The sequence below is a fragment of the Neoarius graeffei genome, chromosome 7 (genome assembly GCF_027579695.1).
Source record: "Neoarius graeffei isolate fNeoGra1 chromosome 7, fNeoGra1.pri, whole genome shotgun sequence".
Taxonomy (NCBI): domain Eukaryota; kingdom Metazoa; phylum Chordata; class Actinopteri; order Siluriformes; family Ariidae; genus Neoarius; species Neoarius graeffei.
Window position 1 is genome coordinate 25,054,062 of NC_083575.1, and position 16,733 is coordinate 25,070,794.

The 16,733-nt window shown below is 44.8% G+C and overlaps 1 protein-coding gene across 1 annotated transcript; it reads right to left on the minus strand.

Moving 5' to 3' along the window:
* Positions 1–1,518: 1,518 nt before the first annotated feature.
* LOC132888575 (otoraplin-like) lies at positions 1,519–16,325 on the minus strand. The gene is given in 5 exon segments (XM_060924620.1): positions 1,519–1,583; positions 1,669–1,779; positions 15,751–15,890; positions 16,006–16,253; positions 16,255–16,325. Coding segments are annotated over 5 exon segments (594 nt in total). The 3' UTR covers positions 1,519–1,559.
* Positions 16,326–16,733: the final 408 nt, after the last annotated feature.

Consider the following 16,733-nt stretch of genomic DNA (forward strand, 5'->3'; position numbering starts at 1 on the left):
AATAGAAATAATCATAAATGTTAGCAACTTACAATGTCAATTTCAATCACAGGCACCAACCATAACATCTTTTTATCATGGAAATTGTCTACAGTAGGTATTAATATTGTCTCTTAGGTTGGTTTCTTATTGCTTAAGATGAGCATGAACTGTTTGCCATGAGGGCGGCACGGTGGTATTGTGGTTAGCACTGTTGTCTCACAGCAAGAAGGTCCTGGGTTTGAGCCCAGTGACCAGCAAGGGCCTTTCTGTGTGGAGTTTGCGTGTTCTCCCCGTGTCTGTATGGGTTTCTCCAGGTGCTCTGGTTTCCCCCAAAGACACGCAGGTTAGGTTAATTCAGAGTCCTTCCCACACCATGTGGCGCACAGGGTGGTGCCGCTCTCCGTTTCCATAGCCCTTGGCCTCTCGCCTATTTCATAGCTAGGGTTACAGTGGGGGGCTAGTCCTCTGGTAACCCTGAGAGTTTGACCCCCCACTTGCATCTGTATTGCAGCATGCCTTACCAGATGGCAGTAGGTACCATTTTTATGATGGTCTTTGGTATGGCCTGACCATGAGTAGAACTCGCGATCTCCCTATTAAGAGGCAGACATGCAAACCACTAGGCCAACTTGCGGTCGGTTAGGTTAATTGGTGGCTCTAATTTGACTATAGGTGTGAATGTGAATGGTTGTTTGTCTCTGTGTCAGCCCTGCGATAACCTGGCGACTTGTCCAGGGTGTACCCTGCCTCTCGCCCATAGCCAGCTGGGATAGGCTCCAGCTTGCCTGCGACCCTGTAGAACAGGATAAGCAGCTACAGATAATGGATGGATGGATGTTTGCTATGATGATTGGGATATTAACACTGTTGGGCTGAGTCTTATCGCACAATGTTTCATCACATACAGTCACAACACTCTAACACATATAACAGGAACACACACACTCTTTGAAAGAGACATATCCAGCACAATTCATGCTCTGTAATTTTTTATATTGTTTTTGAGTATATAACAATGCTGATAACGTGTAACAATGCTCCACATCTCATAGTTTAATCAGCTTTTGATTACATATTGAAGAAAAGAAACATCTATAATAGAGGACTTTGCATGAGTGCATTCATAGACATGATGGCAGAGAGGGCCAACGACCCACAGATCACCCTAACGACCCTCTAGGCTGTTAACACCGCTCACTCCCAGCCTCCAGTGACCCTAACAACCTACAGGATGGCTGAGAGGGTCAACAACCCATGTGACCTCAACGACTCTCCTTAGGGTTGCTTTTGTTCCACTAGAGGATAAATACCTGGAACTCCCCACTAGTCAGAAAGAACTGAAGAAGACTTCGGATGAGAGGCGAAACGTCTTCAAGGATTTCAAGCAAGTCCAGTTGCCTTCTTTAGCACCTCCAGATTACGATGACCTGGATGACTGAGAACCTTCACAGACACATGTCTATAATAGACTTGCTTTGAAATATATAAGTAAGCTAGTATGATGCATGCAAGAAATTAGTACATGGAAGAAGAACAATCAGGATCCAGCATTTTATTGTAGTTTCTCTCTCTCCTTTTTAAATACAGAAGAAGTCCATGTCCTACATAAACACATAAGAAAAGATCATTACAGCATGACCTAAATGTACTTCTCTTATTGCTGGAGTAGAGAAACAGTATACTCACTTTTGTGGTCATCTCAATGGTTTTCTCAGTGAAAATCTGTGTCTCGTTAACATGGTTACTGGGGAAGTAGCCAATGATACCCATCTGCTCCACATAGTGCTGACCATAAACCTGCAAGACGGAATTGTTATGATTTCTTAAATAATTTTCTTTAAATTGTATTAAAAAGGGGCAACACGGTGGTGCTGCTGCCTCAGAACAAGCAGATTCTCTGATTCTGGGTTTGAACCTGTCGGTTAACCGGGGCCTTTCTGTGTGGAGTTTGTATGTTCTCCTTATGGATTATCCTGCATGGATTTCCTTCCACTGCTCCAGTTTCCTCCCATAGTCCAAAGACATGCGGATTGGGTCAACTGGCTATTCAAAATTGCCCATAGGTGTGAATGTGAGCATGAATGGCTGTTCATCTCTGTGTTAGCCCTGTGATTGATTGGTGACAATGCCCCAGGTTGTACCCCACCTCTTACCCAATGGCAGCTGGAATTGGTTTCAGCTCACCGTAACCTGTAATGGATATGTGGTATAGACCCTTCCCACGTGACGTCACGACAAACGCGGCCGCCATTTTGGACATGAACTACCAGTAGTCTACCACAGCCAACAACGAGGAACGACGGCGAAGCATCGAAAGGAATATAGCCATCAAAGAAAGTTTTTACTTTCAGCAAGACTTCCATCATGCCATTATATTGTTGTGCACCTGGATGTTGTAACCATCAACACACAAGGCAAGATTTATCATTTTATCGGATCCCGACAGATGCTGACCGACGGAGAAGATGGATGGTCTCTAAAATATTGGCAAAATGATGTTTATTGACATAGCAAACGTGTGTAATGGGAAGCATTTGCATATCCGAAGTGTTGTGTTTACATCAAAGATAAAATAAACCGATATGCCAACGACTGCTGCTGCCAGGTTGGGGACACAAACTAGTAGAAAGGAAGTGTGCCAGACTTCCTTTGTGGTCGATTCTGCTTTAAGGTAAGATGCATTTAATTATTCGTCTGCTGTGAGTTTGGAATCGGTAGCCTGACTGATTCGTTCATGTTTGTGGTGCCATTTGTTTGTTGACGCGTGTTGAAATGGAAGATTGGTTGTTGACATGATTTCCAGTGATGCTTTGGTGCTGCTGTGGATCAAATGTGTTGGGTAGCCTGACTGTTTTTTTTTTCTTGCGTGTGGTATCATTGTTGACGCGAGGTTGTTTTTTGAACATGCCAATGCGGACACGGTTTCCCCTGATGAGTTATGACTTCAGACGCGATGCGTGTGTGGAGGTGTGGAGTCCGCGTGATATGTGCGTAAGATAGGCTTCTCATGTGTTTGGAGATCCGCGCTCTGAGACAAGCACAAGCACACACACACCCCAAGGGAAAAAAAGGGACCCCCTGAAAATATCAGCATAGTTTGAACACTGGGTTGGAGAAAGTAATGGCAAATAGTGAGTGCACAAACCATAGAAGGTAAACTGTACACAGCGCCAGGGCAGTGTGATGGTATGTCTACTTTTAGATTGTGTTAGCTTATCAATGAACACACTCGTCACTCGACGAGTTTCATGTCTTTACGACGGATACTTAAATGTGTGTTAGGTATTATTGTTGCAGTCTAAGCAGTCATTGTAGCAGCTAGATGAGCGAGAACCGAAAGGGTCTGTGCCATAAACCGTTATTTCTTCATGTCCAAAATGGCGGTCGCGTTTACGAAGGTCACGTGAGTGAAAAGGGTCTATAGAAAAGGAATGAAAGATATTGCTTTGGACACTGAAAATCCAAAGACCAAAATGTTGTTCTTTTGTGCTCACAAGTGTAAACTAACTACATACGCATACTCAAATACTTTGCAAATGTCAGAAATACCGGAAGAGTCAGCTGCTCCGAGAGCACCTGATTAGTGACACTGAAACATCCATAGTATTCTCCTTCTGAGTGTAATTGTGGCAGTAGAGGCATGGTCAAGCGCCAGTTTGTGAATGGAGGGCGAGGCCGGGGAAGGTGAGTGGCAAAGTGATCACACCTGTGTCTTATTAATGATGTGTGTGTGTGTGTGTGTGTGTGTGTGTGCGCTTGGCCAGCTCCAGGATGCCTGCTGGCGGTGGCTGCCACACTGGATTTAACAAAGGGATATTGGCAGATCCCCTTGACTCCCCTATCCCATGAAAAAATGACCTTTTCCACCCCATTCAGTTTACGCTAGTTTGTTACCCTTCCGTTCAGGTTATTCGGGGCCCCAGCGACATTCCAGCAGCTCGTGGACAAAGTCCTGCGCTTGTATAGTAAAGACTGGCTGTGGCACATAGGGCTGTTCTAGAGTTGTTGAGGCTTGTGGGGCTCATGGCTAACCCAAAGAAGTGTGCAATTGGGTGGGTGGAAGTATGGTATCTGGACCTAAATTGACAAGACTGCAATCGTGGCGACCTGTCCAAAGCCCAAGACCAAAAGGGGGGTGAGATAGTTCCGGGGGCTGGCTGGCTATTATCGTATGTTTGTGCCTAACTATTCAGATGTCACAAGCCCACTGACTGATCTCACTAAAAAGGTGGCACCAGATCCAGTCCAGTGGACAGAGCCATGCCAGTGGGCTTTCACCCAGGTAAAGGCTGCACTATGTGGTGGGCCATTATTACACTCCCCTGACTTCTCTCTCCCCTTTCTTGTGCAGACTGATGCATCAGACAGAGGGCTGGGGGCTGTTTTGTCTCAGGTAGTGGAGGGGGAGGAGTGCCCAATGCAGTACATTAGTCGTAAACTCTCGGTGCAAGAGACTAAGGCCCTGTCCACACGGCAATGGATTCAGGTGAATCCGATACAATTGTTTATCGTTTCGGCCTGGCGTCCACATGGCACCGGCGTTTTGGGTGCCCCAAAACGCAATCTTTTGAGAACGGGTCCCAGAGTGGAAAGATCTGGCAACGTTGCCGTTGCAAAGTCGTCTGGATGAGTAGAACGGATTTGTTTACGATGACGTCACAACCACATGTGCTTCACGCCGGGTAGAAGTGTAATGAACTCGATGCGAGTTGTCAACAAATCCTATAACTTGGTTCATGAAACGCGCTTACAAAATATTTTCACTGTGAATATTTATTGTGTAATGGTGCAAAGTGAGAGAGAGAGAGAGAGAGAGAGAGAGAGAGAGAGAGAGAATAGCCCTTAGGGCAGAGTCAATCCCGCCAGCAAAAATAGGGGAAAAAAAGGAGCGATCTCACCTCTTCAGATGTTGGTTTAAGTCCTACAATACATTCCTCAAAAAGGGTGTAGAAGAACAAATTAATCCATCAACATGTAGCATTCAATTTATTCCGGACCATTAAAGACGCCGCCTTCCGCGTAGAATCATACGTCATCCTCGCCGCCATATTGGATGGGTCAAAGCGGAGAATAAAGATGCCTCATTCATGTGCTGCGTTTAACTGTACCAACAGGTTTGCCGTCCAAATGAGATCACATGGGATTACCTTTCACAGGTGAGACTGGAAAAATACTTTTCATTGTATTTGGTCATTATAATGTAATTTTACGAACAGATTTTTCTGACTTTGTGGCTAATATGAAGTCTTGCGCATAATAGTTTATGCGCATGCGTCTTTACTTCTTCTATTGTTCTGGTGTCTCCGAAGGGACCATCTTACAGCACCCCTAGAGGTGTGGCATGTGTATTGCATCGTTTTCAGCAAGCGTTGCATTGCCATATGTACCTGATATTTTACTGATCGTTGCCCATGTGGACGCGATATTTTTTTAAATAACATCTCGTTGCCGTTGTCGTGTGGATGTAGCCTAAGTACAGCACTATTGGGAAGGAGTGTCTGGCTACCACAAGGCTGTGTGATGAGCCCGTTCTTCTACTCCCTCTTTACTCATGACTGCAGACCTGTACATTACACTAACACCATCATCAAGATTGTGGATGACACCACAGTGATAGGCCTCATCAAGGACAACGATGAGTCAGCCTACAGGGAGGAGGTGGACTGCCTTGCTGTGTGGTGTAGCGAGAACAACCTGCTGCTCAATACCAATAAGACCAAGGAGCTCATTGTGGACTTCAGGAGGAATGCTGGCACACACACACCCATCCATATCAATGATGCAGCAGTAGAGCATGTGACCAGCTTCAAATTCCTGGGGATCCACATCTCGCAGGACCTCACCTGGACAACCAACTGCTCCAACCTAGTCAAGAAGTCTCACCAGCGTCTCTTTTTCTTGAAGAAAAACCATCTCTCTTCAGACATCCTGGTGAACTTCTACAGCTATACCATCAAGAGCATTCTAAGCAACTATATTACAGTCTAGTATGGGAACTGCTCTGTTTCGGACCGGAAGGCACTGCAGAAGGTGGTGAAAATCACCCAGCGTGTCATGGGAGCCTCACTTCCTGCTATTGACGACGTCTCAGGAGAGCCATAAACATCAACAAAGACTCCTGCCACCCAGCACACAAACTGTTCAATCTCCTGCCCTCTGGAAGGCGTTACAGGAGCCTTCGGACCAAAACCACCAGGTTCAGGAACAGTTTTTGTCCTTCAGCTGTCTCACTGCTGAACTCCGTCCCCCCCCCACACACACACACACACACTCACCAACCCCCCCAACCAAACTGCACTGACTTCACTGCACTATTACTATCACTGCACTATCACCATTTGCACTACTGTTTATTCATACCGCATTTTGTGTATATACTGCAAATATCTATATCATACCATTGCACTATAGTACATTCATATTGCACATTTGTACATACTGTAAATATCTATATCATTATACCATTCCATACCCTGTAATTTCTGTACATTTATATTTGTATATTCCACTTATGTTATTTACCGCTATGCACTTCTGGTTAGATGCAATCTGCATTTCGTTGCCTTGTACCTCTGACATGTGCAATGACAAAGTTGAATCTAATCTAATCTAATCTATCAAGTGGGCAGTTCTTACCCTCTGGTTCTACCTGCTGGGGTGCTCTTTTACCCTCTGTTCAGATCACACCCCACTCCAGTGGCTCCACTGCATGAAGGATGCCAATGCACTAATCAGCCATTGGTATCTCGCTCTGCAGCCCTTCAAGTTCGAGGTGGCTCACAGGTGCAGATGGTGGTGGTGGATTACCTCTCCCACCCGGGGGATATCAGCTGCAGGCTGGTCGGCTTTCAGGCCTGAGTCGGGCAGTGAGGGTATGTGGCAGCAGGGGTGTGCTCAAGCACCAGTTTGTGAATGGAGAGCGAGGCCAGGGAAGGTGATTGGCAAAGTGATCACACCTGTCTTATTATACTCGTAGATGTGTGTGTGTCTTGCAGAGACAGCTGAGGGTTTACAGTGCCTTACAAAAGTATTCATCCCCCTTGGTGTTTGTCCTGTTTTGTCGCATTACAAGATGATGGAATTAAAATGTATTTTGGGGGGGTTAGCACCATTTGATTTATGCAACATGCATACCACTTTAAAGTTGAAAATTGTTGTTTTATTGTGACACAAACAACAATTACGATGAAAAAAGAGAAATCTGGACTGTGCATAAGTATTCCCCCCCCCCAAAAAAAGTCAATACTTTATAGAGCAACCTTTTGCTACAATTACAGCTGCAAGTCTCTTGGGGTATGTCTCTATTAGCTTAACGCATCTAGCCACTGGGATTTTTGTCCATTCCTCAAGGCAAAATTGCTCCAACACCTTCAAGTTACATGGGTTGCGTTGGTGTACAGCAATCTTCAAGTTATGCCACAGATTCTCAATTGGATTGAGGTCTGGGCTTTGACTAGGCTATTCCAAGACATTTACAGTGGTGCTTGAAAGTTTGTGAACCCTTTTGAATTTTCTATATTTCTGCGTAAATATGACCTAAAACATCATCAGATTTTCACACAAGTCCTAAAAGTAGATAAAGAGAACCCAGTTAAACAAATGAGACAAAAATATTACACTTGGTCATTTATTTATTGAGGGAAATGATCCAATATTACATACTGTATCTGTGAGTGGCAAAAGTATGTGAACCTCTAGGATTAGCAGTTAATTTGAAGGTGAAATTAGAGTCAGGTGTTTTCAGTCAGTGGGATGACAATCAGGTGTGAGTGGGCACCCTGTTTTATTTAAAGAACAGGGATCTATCAAAGTCTGATCTTCACAACACATGTTTGTAGAAGTGTATCATGGCACGAACAAAGGAGATTTCTGAGGACCTCAGGAAAAGCAATGTTGATGCTCATCAGGCTGGAAAAGGTTACAAATCCAACTCTAAAGAGTTTGGACTCCACCAACCCACAGTCAGACAGAATGTGTACAAATGGAGGAAATTCAAGACCATTGTTACCCTCCCCAGAAGTGGTCGACCAACAAAGATCACTCCAAGAGCAAGGCATGTAATAGTCGGCGAGGTCACAAAGGACCCCAGGGTAACTTCGAAGCAACTGAAGGCCTCTCTCACATTGGCTAACATTAATGTTCATGAGTCCACCATCAGGAGAACACGGAACAACAATGGTGTGCATGGCAGGGTTGCAAGGAGAAAGCCACTGCTCTCCAAAATGAACATTGCTGCTCGTCTGCAGTTTGCTAAAGATCACGTGGACAAGCCAGAAGGCTATTGGAAAAATGTTTTGTGGACGAATGAGACCAAAATAGCAGTTTTTGGTTTAAATGAGAAGCGTTATGTTTGGAGAAAGGAAAACACTGCATTCCAGCATAAGAACCTTATTCCATCTGTGAAACATGTTGATGGTAGTATCATGGTTTGGGCCTGTTTTGCTGCATCTGGGCCAGGGCGGCTTGCCATCATTGATGGAACAATGAATTCTGAATTGTACCAGCAAATTCTAAAGGAAAATGTCAGGACATCTGTCCATGAACTGAATCTCAAGAGAAGGTGGGTCATGCAGCAAGACAACAACCCTAAAGTGAGCAGTTCATGTGAGGAAACCCACCAACATCCCAGAGTTGAAGCTGTTTTGTATGGAGGAATGGGCTTAAAATTCCTCCAAGCCGGTGTGCAGGACTGATCAACAGTTACCAGAAATGTTTAGTTGCAGTTATTGCTGCACAAGGGGGTCACAACAGATACTGAAAGCAAAGGTTCACATACTTTTGCCACTCATAGATATGTAATATTGGATCATTTTCCTCAATAAATAAATGACCAAGTATAATATTTTTGTCTCATTTGTCTAACTGGGTTCTCTTTATCTACTTTTAGGACTTGTCTGAAAATCTGATGATATTTTAGGTTATATTTATGCAGAAATATAGAAAATTCTAAAGGGTTCACAAACTTTCAAGCACCACTGTAAATGTTGCCCTTTAAACCATTCCAGTGTAGCTTTAGCAGTATGTTTGTCCCGGTAGACCATGAACCTTCGTCCCAGTCTCAAACCTCTGGCTGACTCAAACAGGACAGTTCCTCCAGAATTGCCCTGTATTTAGTGCCATCTGTCTTTCCTTCAGTCCTGACCAACTTTGCTGTCCCTACAGATGAAAAGCATCCCCACAACATGATGCTGCCTCCCCCATGATGCTGTTGGGTTTGCGCCACACATGGCGTTTCCCATGATGTCCAAAAAGTTCAATTTTTGTCTCATTTGACCAGAGAATCTTCTTCCATGTGTTTGGAGAGTCTGCCACATGCTGTTGGGCAAACTCCAAGCGTGATTTTTTTTTTAAGCAATCACTTTTTGCTGGCCACTCTTCCATAAAGCCCCACTCTGTGGAGTGTACGGTTTAAAGTGGTCCAATGGACAGATGCTCCCACCTCCTCTGTGGATCTTTGCAGCTCCCTCAGCATTATCGTTGGTGTCTTTGTTGCATCTCTGATTAATGCCCTCCTTGCCCGGTCTGTGAGTTTTGGTGGGCGGCCTTCTCTTGTCAGGTTTGCAGTAGTGCCATATTCTTTCCATTTTGCTATAATGGATTTAATGGTGCTCCCTGGGATATTCAAAGTTTGGGATATTTTTTATAACCCAACCCCGATCTATACTTCTCCGCAACTTGGTCTCTGACCTGTTTGGAGGCTCCTTGGTTTTCATGTTGCTTGCTTAGTAGTGTTACAGAGTCAGGGTCCTTCCAGAACAGGTTGATTTATACAGACATCATGTGACAGATCATGTGACACTGTGATTGCACACAGGTGGATCTTAATCAACTAATTATGTGACTTATGAAGTGAATTGGTTGGAGCAGCTCTTATTTAGGGGTTTCATACGAAAGGGGGTGAATACTTATGCACACTCCAGATTTCTGTTTTTTCATCTTAATTGTTTGGGTCACAATAAAAAAAACAATGTGCACCTTTAAAGTGGTAGGCATGTTGTGTGAATCAAATGGTGCTAACCCTCCAAAAATCCATTTTAATTCCATCTTGTAATGCAACAAAAAACAGGACAAACACCAAGGGGGATGAATACTTTTGCAAGGCACTGTGTATGGTGGGAGGAAGCAGAGAGGAGGGAGAACTTCCCTATGCGCCGTGTTTGTGTTCTGTGTGCATGTGTGTGAGAGCAGAGTTTTGATGCTGAAAAGCTTAAACAAAACAAGTGCCCTACAATTAGCCCACCTGTCACAGTGCTTCAGTGTTCCGCACACTGCAGGGACTTTTCCAGTAATTACATACATATACTCACCACTCCCTTTATTAAGAACAGACTGTGCACCTTCATATGTGTGCAATTATCTCATCAGTCAATCATGTGGCAGCAATGAAATGCATAACTTTGACTGTGGCATGGTTGTTAGTGCCAGACATTTCTGCTGGTCAAAAAAGTCAAAGTCCCTTCCCACGTCATGTGGCGCATAGGGCAGCGCCGATCTCCATTTCCATAACCCTCAGCCTCTCACATAGCTAGGGGTTACAGTGGGGGGCTAGTCCTCTGGTAACCGCAAGAGTTTGACTCCCCACTCACATCTGTATTGCCGCGTGCCTTGCCAGATGGTAGTAGGTACCATTTTTATGATGGTCTTTGGTATGCCCTGACTGTGAGTAGAACTCGATCTCCCGATAAAGAGGCGGACGCACTAACCACTAGACCAACTCGCGGTATTTCTGCAGGTGGAAAATAAAAAAAAATACCCAGTTCTGTGGGTGGAAATGCCAGACGAGGTCAGGGGAGAACGAAAAGATAGATTCATGATGACCGGAAGGCTTGCATAATCCCTCTTTATAATTGTGTTGAGCAGAAAAGCATCTCAGAACACACCTGTTGTTCCGTGAGACATATGGGCTACAATAGAAGAAGACCACATTGGGATTCACTCCTGTGAGCTACACTGCGCACAAAACTGGATAGCTGAAAATAGCAAAAACATCACTTGGTCTTTTTCCAGTTTCAACTGGTTAATCTAACTCACCTGAACGCAATCACTTCCTCATTCAGAGACACTATCAGCCCTGTGATGACCTGGCGACTTGTCCAGGGTGTACCCTGCCTTTCGCCCGTAGTCAGCTGGGATAGGCTCCAGCTTGCCTGCGACCCTGTAGAACAGGGTAAAGAGGCTAGAGATAATGAGATGAGATGAGAGATGAGATATACACTTTGTGAAGCCATGTACAGTGGTGACTGAAAGTTTGTGAACCCTTTAGAATTTTCTATATTTCTGCATAAATACAGTTACACAAATAAGACAAAAATATTATACTTGGGCATTTATTCTCATCTCATTATCTCTAGCCGCTTTATCCTTCTCCAGGGTCACAGGCAAGCTGGAGCCTATCCCAGCTGACTACGGGCGAAAGGCGGGGTACACCCTGGACAAGTCGCCAGGTCATCAGAGGGCTGACACATAGACACAGACAACCATTCACACTCACATTCACACCTACGGTCAATTTAGGCTACGTTTACATTAGACCGTATCTGTCTCGTTTTCTTCGCGGATGCACTGTCCGTTTACATTAAACCGCCTGGAAACGCCGGGAAACGGGAATCCGCCAGCGTCCACGTATTCAATCCAGATCGTGTCTGGTCCGGTGCTGTGTAAACATTCAGAATACGCGGATATGCTGTGCTGAGCTCTAGCTGGTGTCGTCATTGGACAACGTCACTGTGACATCCACCTTCCTGATTCGCTGGCGTTGGTCATGTGATGCGACTGCTGAAAAACGGCGTGGACTTCCGCCTTGTATCACCTTTCATTAAAGAGTATAAAAGTATGAAAATACTGCAAATACTGATGCAAATACTGCCCATTGTGTAGTTATGATGGTCTTTTAGGCTTGCCATCCTTCCACTTGCAAGTGGTAAGTGACTTGCGCACAGCGGCTCAGTCCCGAATCATTGCTCGTGTGCTTCACTCGCGCGCTCTGTGAGCTGCGCAGGGCCGGAGTGCGCACCCTCCAGAGGGCACTCGCTGTTCAGGGCGGAGTGATTTGGAGCGCAGCCGCTGAGGAGGAAGCAATGAGCCGCACTGACACATTTCAAATTACGTGCCGAATTGTGATTAGCGTATCCGTGTATTGGCATTGCTGTGTGCACGCGAATCGTGTATTGGCGTTGCTGTGTGCACGCTAATCGTTTTTAAAAACGTTAATCTGATGATCCGCTGATACGGTCTAATGTAAACCCCACCTTAGAGTCACCAGTTAACCTAACCTGCATGTCTTTGGACTGTGGGGGAAACCAGAGCACCCGGAGGAAACCCACGCGGACACGGGGAGAACATGCAAACTCCGCACAGAAAGGCCCTCACCGGCCACGGGGCTCAAACCCGGACCTTCTTGCTGTGAGGCGACAGCGCTAACCACTACACCACCGTGCCGCCTACTTAGCCATTTATTTATTGAGGAAAATGATCCAATATTACATATCTGTGAGTGGCAAAAGTATGTGAACCTTTGCTTTCAGTATCTGGTGTGACCCCCTTGTGCAGCAATAACTGCAACTAAACATTTCCAGTAACTGTTTATCAGTCCTGTACACCAGCTTGGAGGGATTTTAGCCCATTCCTCCGTACAGAACAACTTCAACTCTGGGATGTTGGTGGGTTTCCTCACATGAACTGCTCGCTTCAGGCCCTTCCACAACATTTCAATTGGATTAAGGTCAGGACTTTTACTTGGCAGTTCCAAAACATTAACTTTATTCTTCTTTAACCATTCTTTGGTAGAACGACTTGTGCGCTTAGGGTCGTTGTCTTGCTGCATGACCCACCTTCTCTTGAGATTCAGTTCATGGACAGATGTCCTGACATTTTCCTTTAGAATTCACTGGTATAATTCAGAATTCATTGTTCCATCAATGATGGCAAGCCGTCCTGGCCCAGATGCAGCAAAACAGGCCCAAACCATGATACTACCACCACCATGTTTCACAGATGGGATAAGGTTCTTATGCTGGAATGTAGCGTTTTCCTTTCTCCAAACATAACGCTTCTCATTTAAAACAAAAAGTTTTATTTTGGTCTCATCCGTCCACAAAACATTTTTCCAGTAGCCTTCTGCATAGACCACGGAACCGCCTGGGCCAGGGGGGCCGTGGCCCAGTTAACTTTTTGAAAATTATTTAAAAAATAAATAAAATGTTGGCCTGCGAGTGTTTTTCAACTCAAAACATGTCGACAAAATCGAACTTAAACCCCAACCCATGCTGTAATTGAATCAAACATTTGCTTAAACATTTCCTAAACCAATATTTTTTGACATTGAGCAACGTGTATACGTCGTGCATGAAATGTTGCAAAATGTACACAGCACAGTTTCTGCGCAGTTATGTGCTGGCATATTGTGGAAACGCACACACTCGCACGCACACACACACACACAGACGTGCACTCGCGCGTGCGGACACACACGCAGCTCTGATAAAACTGCAGGCATATTCCCATACTTTCCTCTGACCAAGCATCGCCGAGTGCACTTCTCTGTGTTCAGTGTTTCTCTCTATAGTGCTTTAGTACTGGTACAAGCAAGCAGTTTAAGTTGAGTTACCACCAACCACCGAGGTGTTTTTCTTGTGCATTTTAATCTGCGCGGTTCTGTGCTGGCTGTCATGACTGATAGCATTACGTGCGTGTCCGTGTATAATGTAGCCTATATGCATCATGTCCGACCTAACATTTCGGTGACACCCTCTTGCGATTGTGGCCCCCCCTTGTTCAAATGCGTTCCGCGGTCTATGTCCTTCTGGCTTGTCCACGTGATCTGTAGCAAACTGCAGATGAGCAGCAATGTTCATTTTGGAGAGCAGTGGCTTTCTCCTTGCAGCCCTGCCATACACACCATTGTTGTTCCGTGTTCTCCTGATGGTGGACTCATGAACATTAACATGAGCCAATGTGAGAGAGGCCTTCAGTTGCTTAGAAGTTACCCTGGGGTCCTTTGTGACCTCGCCGACTATTACATGCCTTGCTCTTGGAGTGATCTTTGTTGGTCGACCACTTCTGGGGAGGGTAACAATGGTCTTGAATTTCCTCCATTTGTACACAATCTGTCTGACTGTGGATTGGTGGAGTCCAAACTCTTTAGAGATGGATTTGTAACCTTTTCCAGCCTGATGAGCATCAACAACGCTTTTTCTGAGGTCCTCAGAAATCTCCTTTGTTCGTGCCATGATACACTTCCACAAACATGTGTTGTGGAGATCAGACTTTGATAGATCCCTGTTCTTTAAATAAAACAGGGTGCCCACTCACACCTGATTGTCATCCCATTGATTGAAAACACCTGACTCTAATTTCACCTTCAAATTAACTGCTAATCCTAGAGGTTCACATACTTTTGCCACTCACAGATATGTAATATTGAATCATTTTCCTCAATAACTAAATGACCAAGTATAATATTTTTGTCTCATTTGTTTAACTGGGTTCTCTTTATCTACTTTTAGGACTTGTGTGAAAATCTGATGATGTTTTAGGTCATGTTTATGCAGAAATATAGAAAATTCAAAAGCGTTCACAAACTTTCAAGCACCACTGTATTCATTACACATAAATATAAATAATGTCTACTGAGGCGTGCCCTTTTTCACTGTGCTTTTGCCTGTTCATGACAGATAGCACCCTACTGCAATCATGTCCTCATTCACTGCTTTATTCATGGTTCCATAGTACCAACATATGCTCCTCTTTTTAGTGCCTTTCTCTATATCTCATTGTTTTGTTGTGGCCTTATTAGTCCATCCATCCATCCATTATCTGTAGCCGCTTATCCTGTCCTACAGGGTTGCAGGCAAGCTATCCCAGCTGACTATGAGTGAGAGGCGGGGTACACCCTGGACAAGTCGCCAGATCATCACAGGGCTGACACATAGCGACAAACAACCATTCACACTCACATTCACACCTACGGTCAATTTAGAGTCACCAGTTAACCTAACCTGCATGCCTTTGGACTGTGGGGGGAACCGAAACACCCAGAGGAAACCCATGCGGACACGGGGAGAACATGCAAACTCCACACAGAAAGCCCCTCGTCGGCCGCTGGGCTCGAACCCAGGACCTCCTTGCTGTGAGGCGACAGTGCAAACCACTACACCACCGTGCCGCTCGCTATCAGATCCATAATAGCTTTATATGTATAGTGTTTTCCAGCTCAGTTGTAAGTCAAATGTAGACAAAGGGAAAGGAAAACCTCTCATCTCATCTCATTATCTCTAGCCGCTTTATCCTGTTCTACAGGGTCGCAGGCAAGCTGGAGCCTATCCCAGCTGACTACGGGCGAAAGGCGGGGTACACCCTGGACAAGTTGCCAGGTCATCACAGGGCTGACACATAGACACAGACAACCATTCACACTCACATTCACACCTACGCTCAATTTAGAGCCACCAGTTAACCTAACCTGCATGTCTTTGGACTGTGGGGGAAACCGGAGCACCCGGAGGAAACCCACGCGGACACAGGGAGAACATGCAAACTCCGCACAGAAAGGCCCTCGCCGGCCACGGGGCTCGAACCCGGACCTTCTTGCTGTGAGGCAACAGCGCTAAGCACTACACCACCGTGCCGCCGAAAGAAAAACCTATTTATCTTTTTGGGAAGAAAATCCAAATATAGACATATCAAAACAGATCATAAAGTGGAGCCTGATACCTGGAGAGAAATGAATCAGAAATGACAGCTGGGTTGTTCTAGTTCAGAGATACTCACACTCCCAGACCAGAAGACTCCGGCACCATCTACTGGCTTTAGTTTAGAATAAACATATATCATCTGGCCTTTCTTCAGGTTGATGAATCGACAGTCAGAGGCAATGTAGTCCTCAAGAGCCTGTGCTGCTGAGATGACGTCTAGACAGGAAAATACATAGCCAAACTGTATTTCATCACATACAGATGGTTTTCACAAAGGATAATCTTCAAATTAGGTACATTTGTACTTTGTTACATAACATGGTACACTTACATGAGCAGTACTTGTCTGCACATATTTTTCGGTCGGCCAGTTTCTCCATAAAAACAGCATTTGACGGGTGAAACAGATATCCAAAGGAAAGAATAAGCAAAAGGAGGCAGATTGATTTCTCCATTTTTAGGTCTGATACAGTTAGAAATGGCTTCTCACTGCAGTGTATCCCTTCACACAGAGAGACCGGAACAAACTTGTGCAGATCAGCCAAGAGGCTGTGAGATTTGGAATTTTTGGAAGAGGGGGTGGCAGTGCTCTGTTTGCTGAGCTAATGTTTTTTTTTTTTTCTTGTTTCTGTGAAATGCTCTCTTGTTCATCTTAAATTATAATTTGGGTTTTTAAAAGCCCAGACATGGTCTTTTGTGGTGCCAGTTTGAACTGTAAAAACTGTGACCCTGTTATGAATATTACGATTATTTTTGTTTTGTATATAGCTGTACATCTCACTCTCTTTTTTGTACATACAGATACATGAGTTTTATAAGAAATATTGATATCATCAGTGAATATCTTGTTCAACTTTCTTTAAAAAAAAAAAAAGCAAGCAAACTGCTGTTAATCTCATCTCATTATCTCTAGCCGCTTTATCCTTCTACAGGGTCGCAGGCAAGCTGGAGCCCATCCCAGCTGACCACGGGCGAAAGGCGGGGTACACCCTGGACAAGTCGGCAGGTCATCACAGGGCCGACACATAGACACAGACAACCATTCACACTCACATTCAC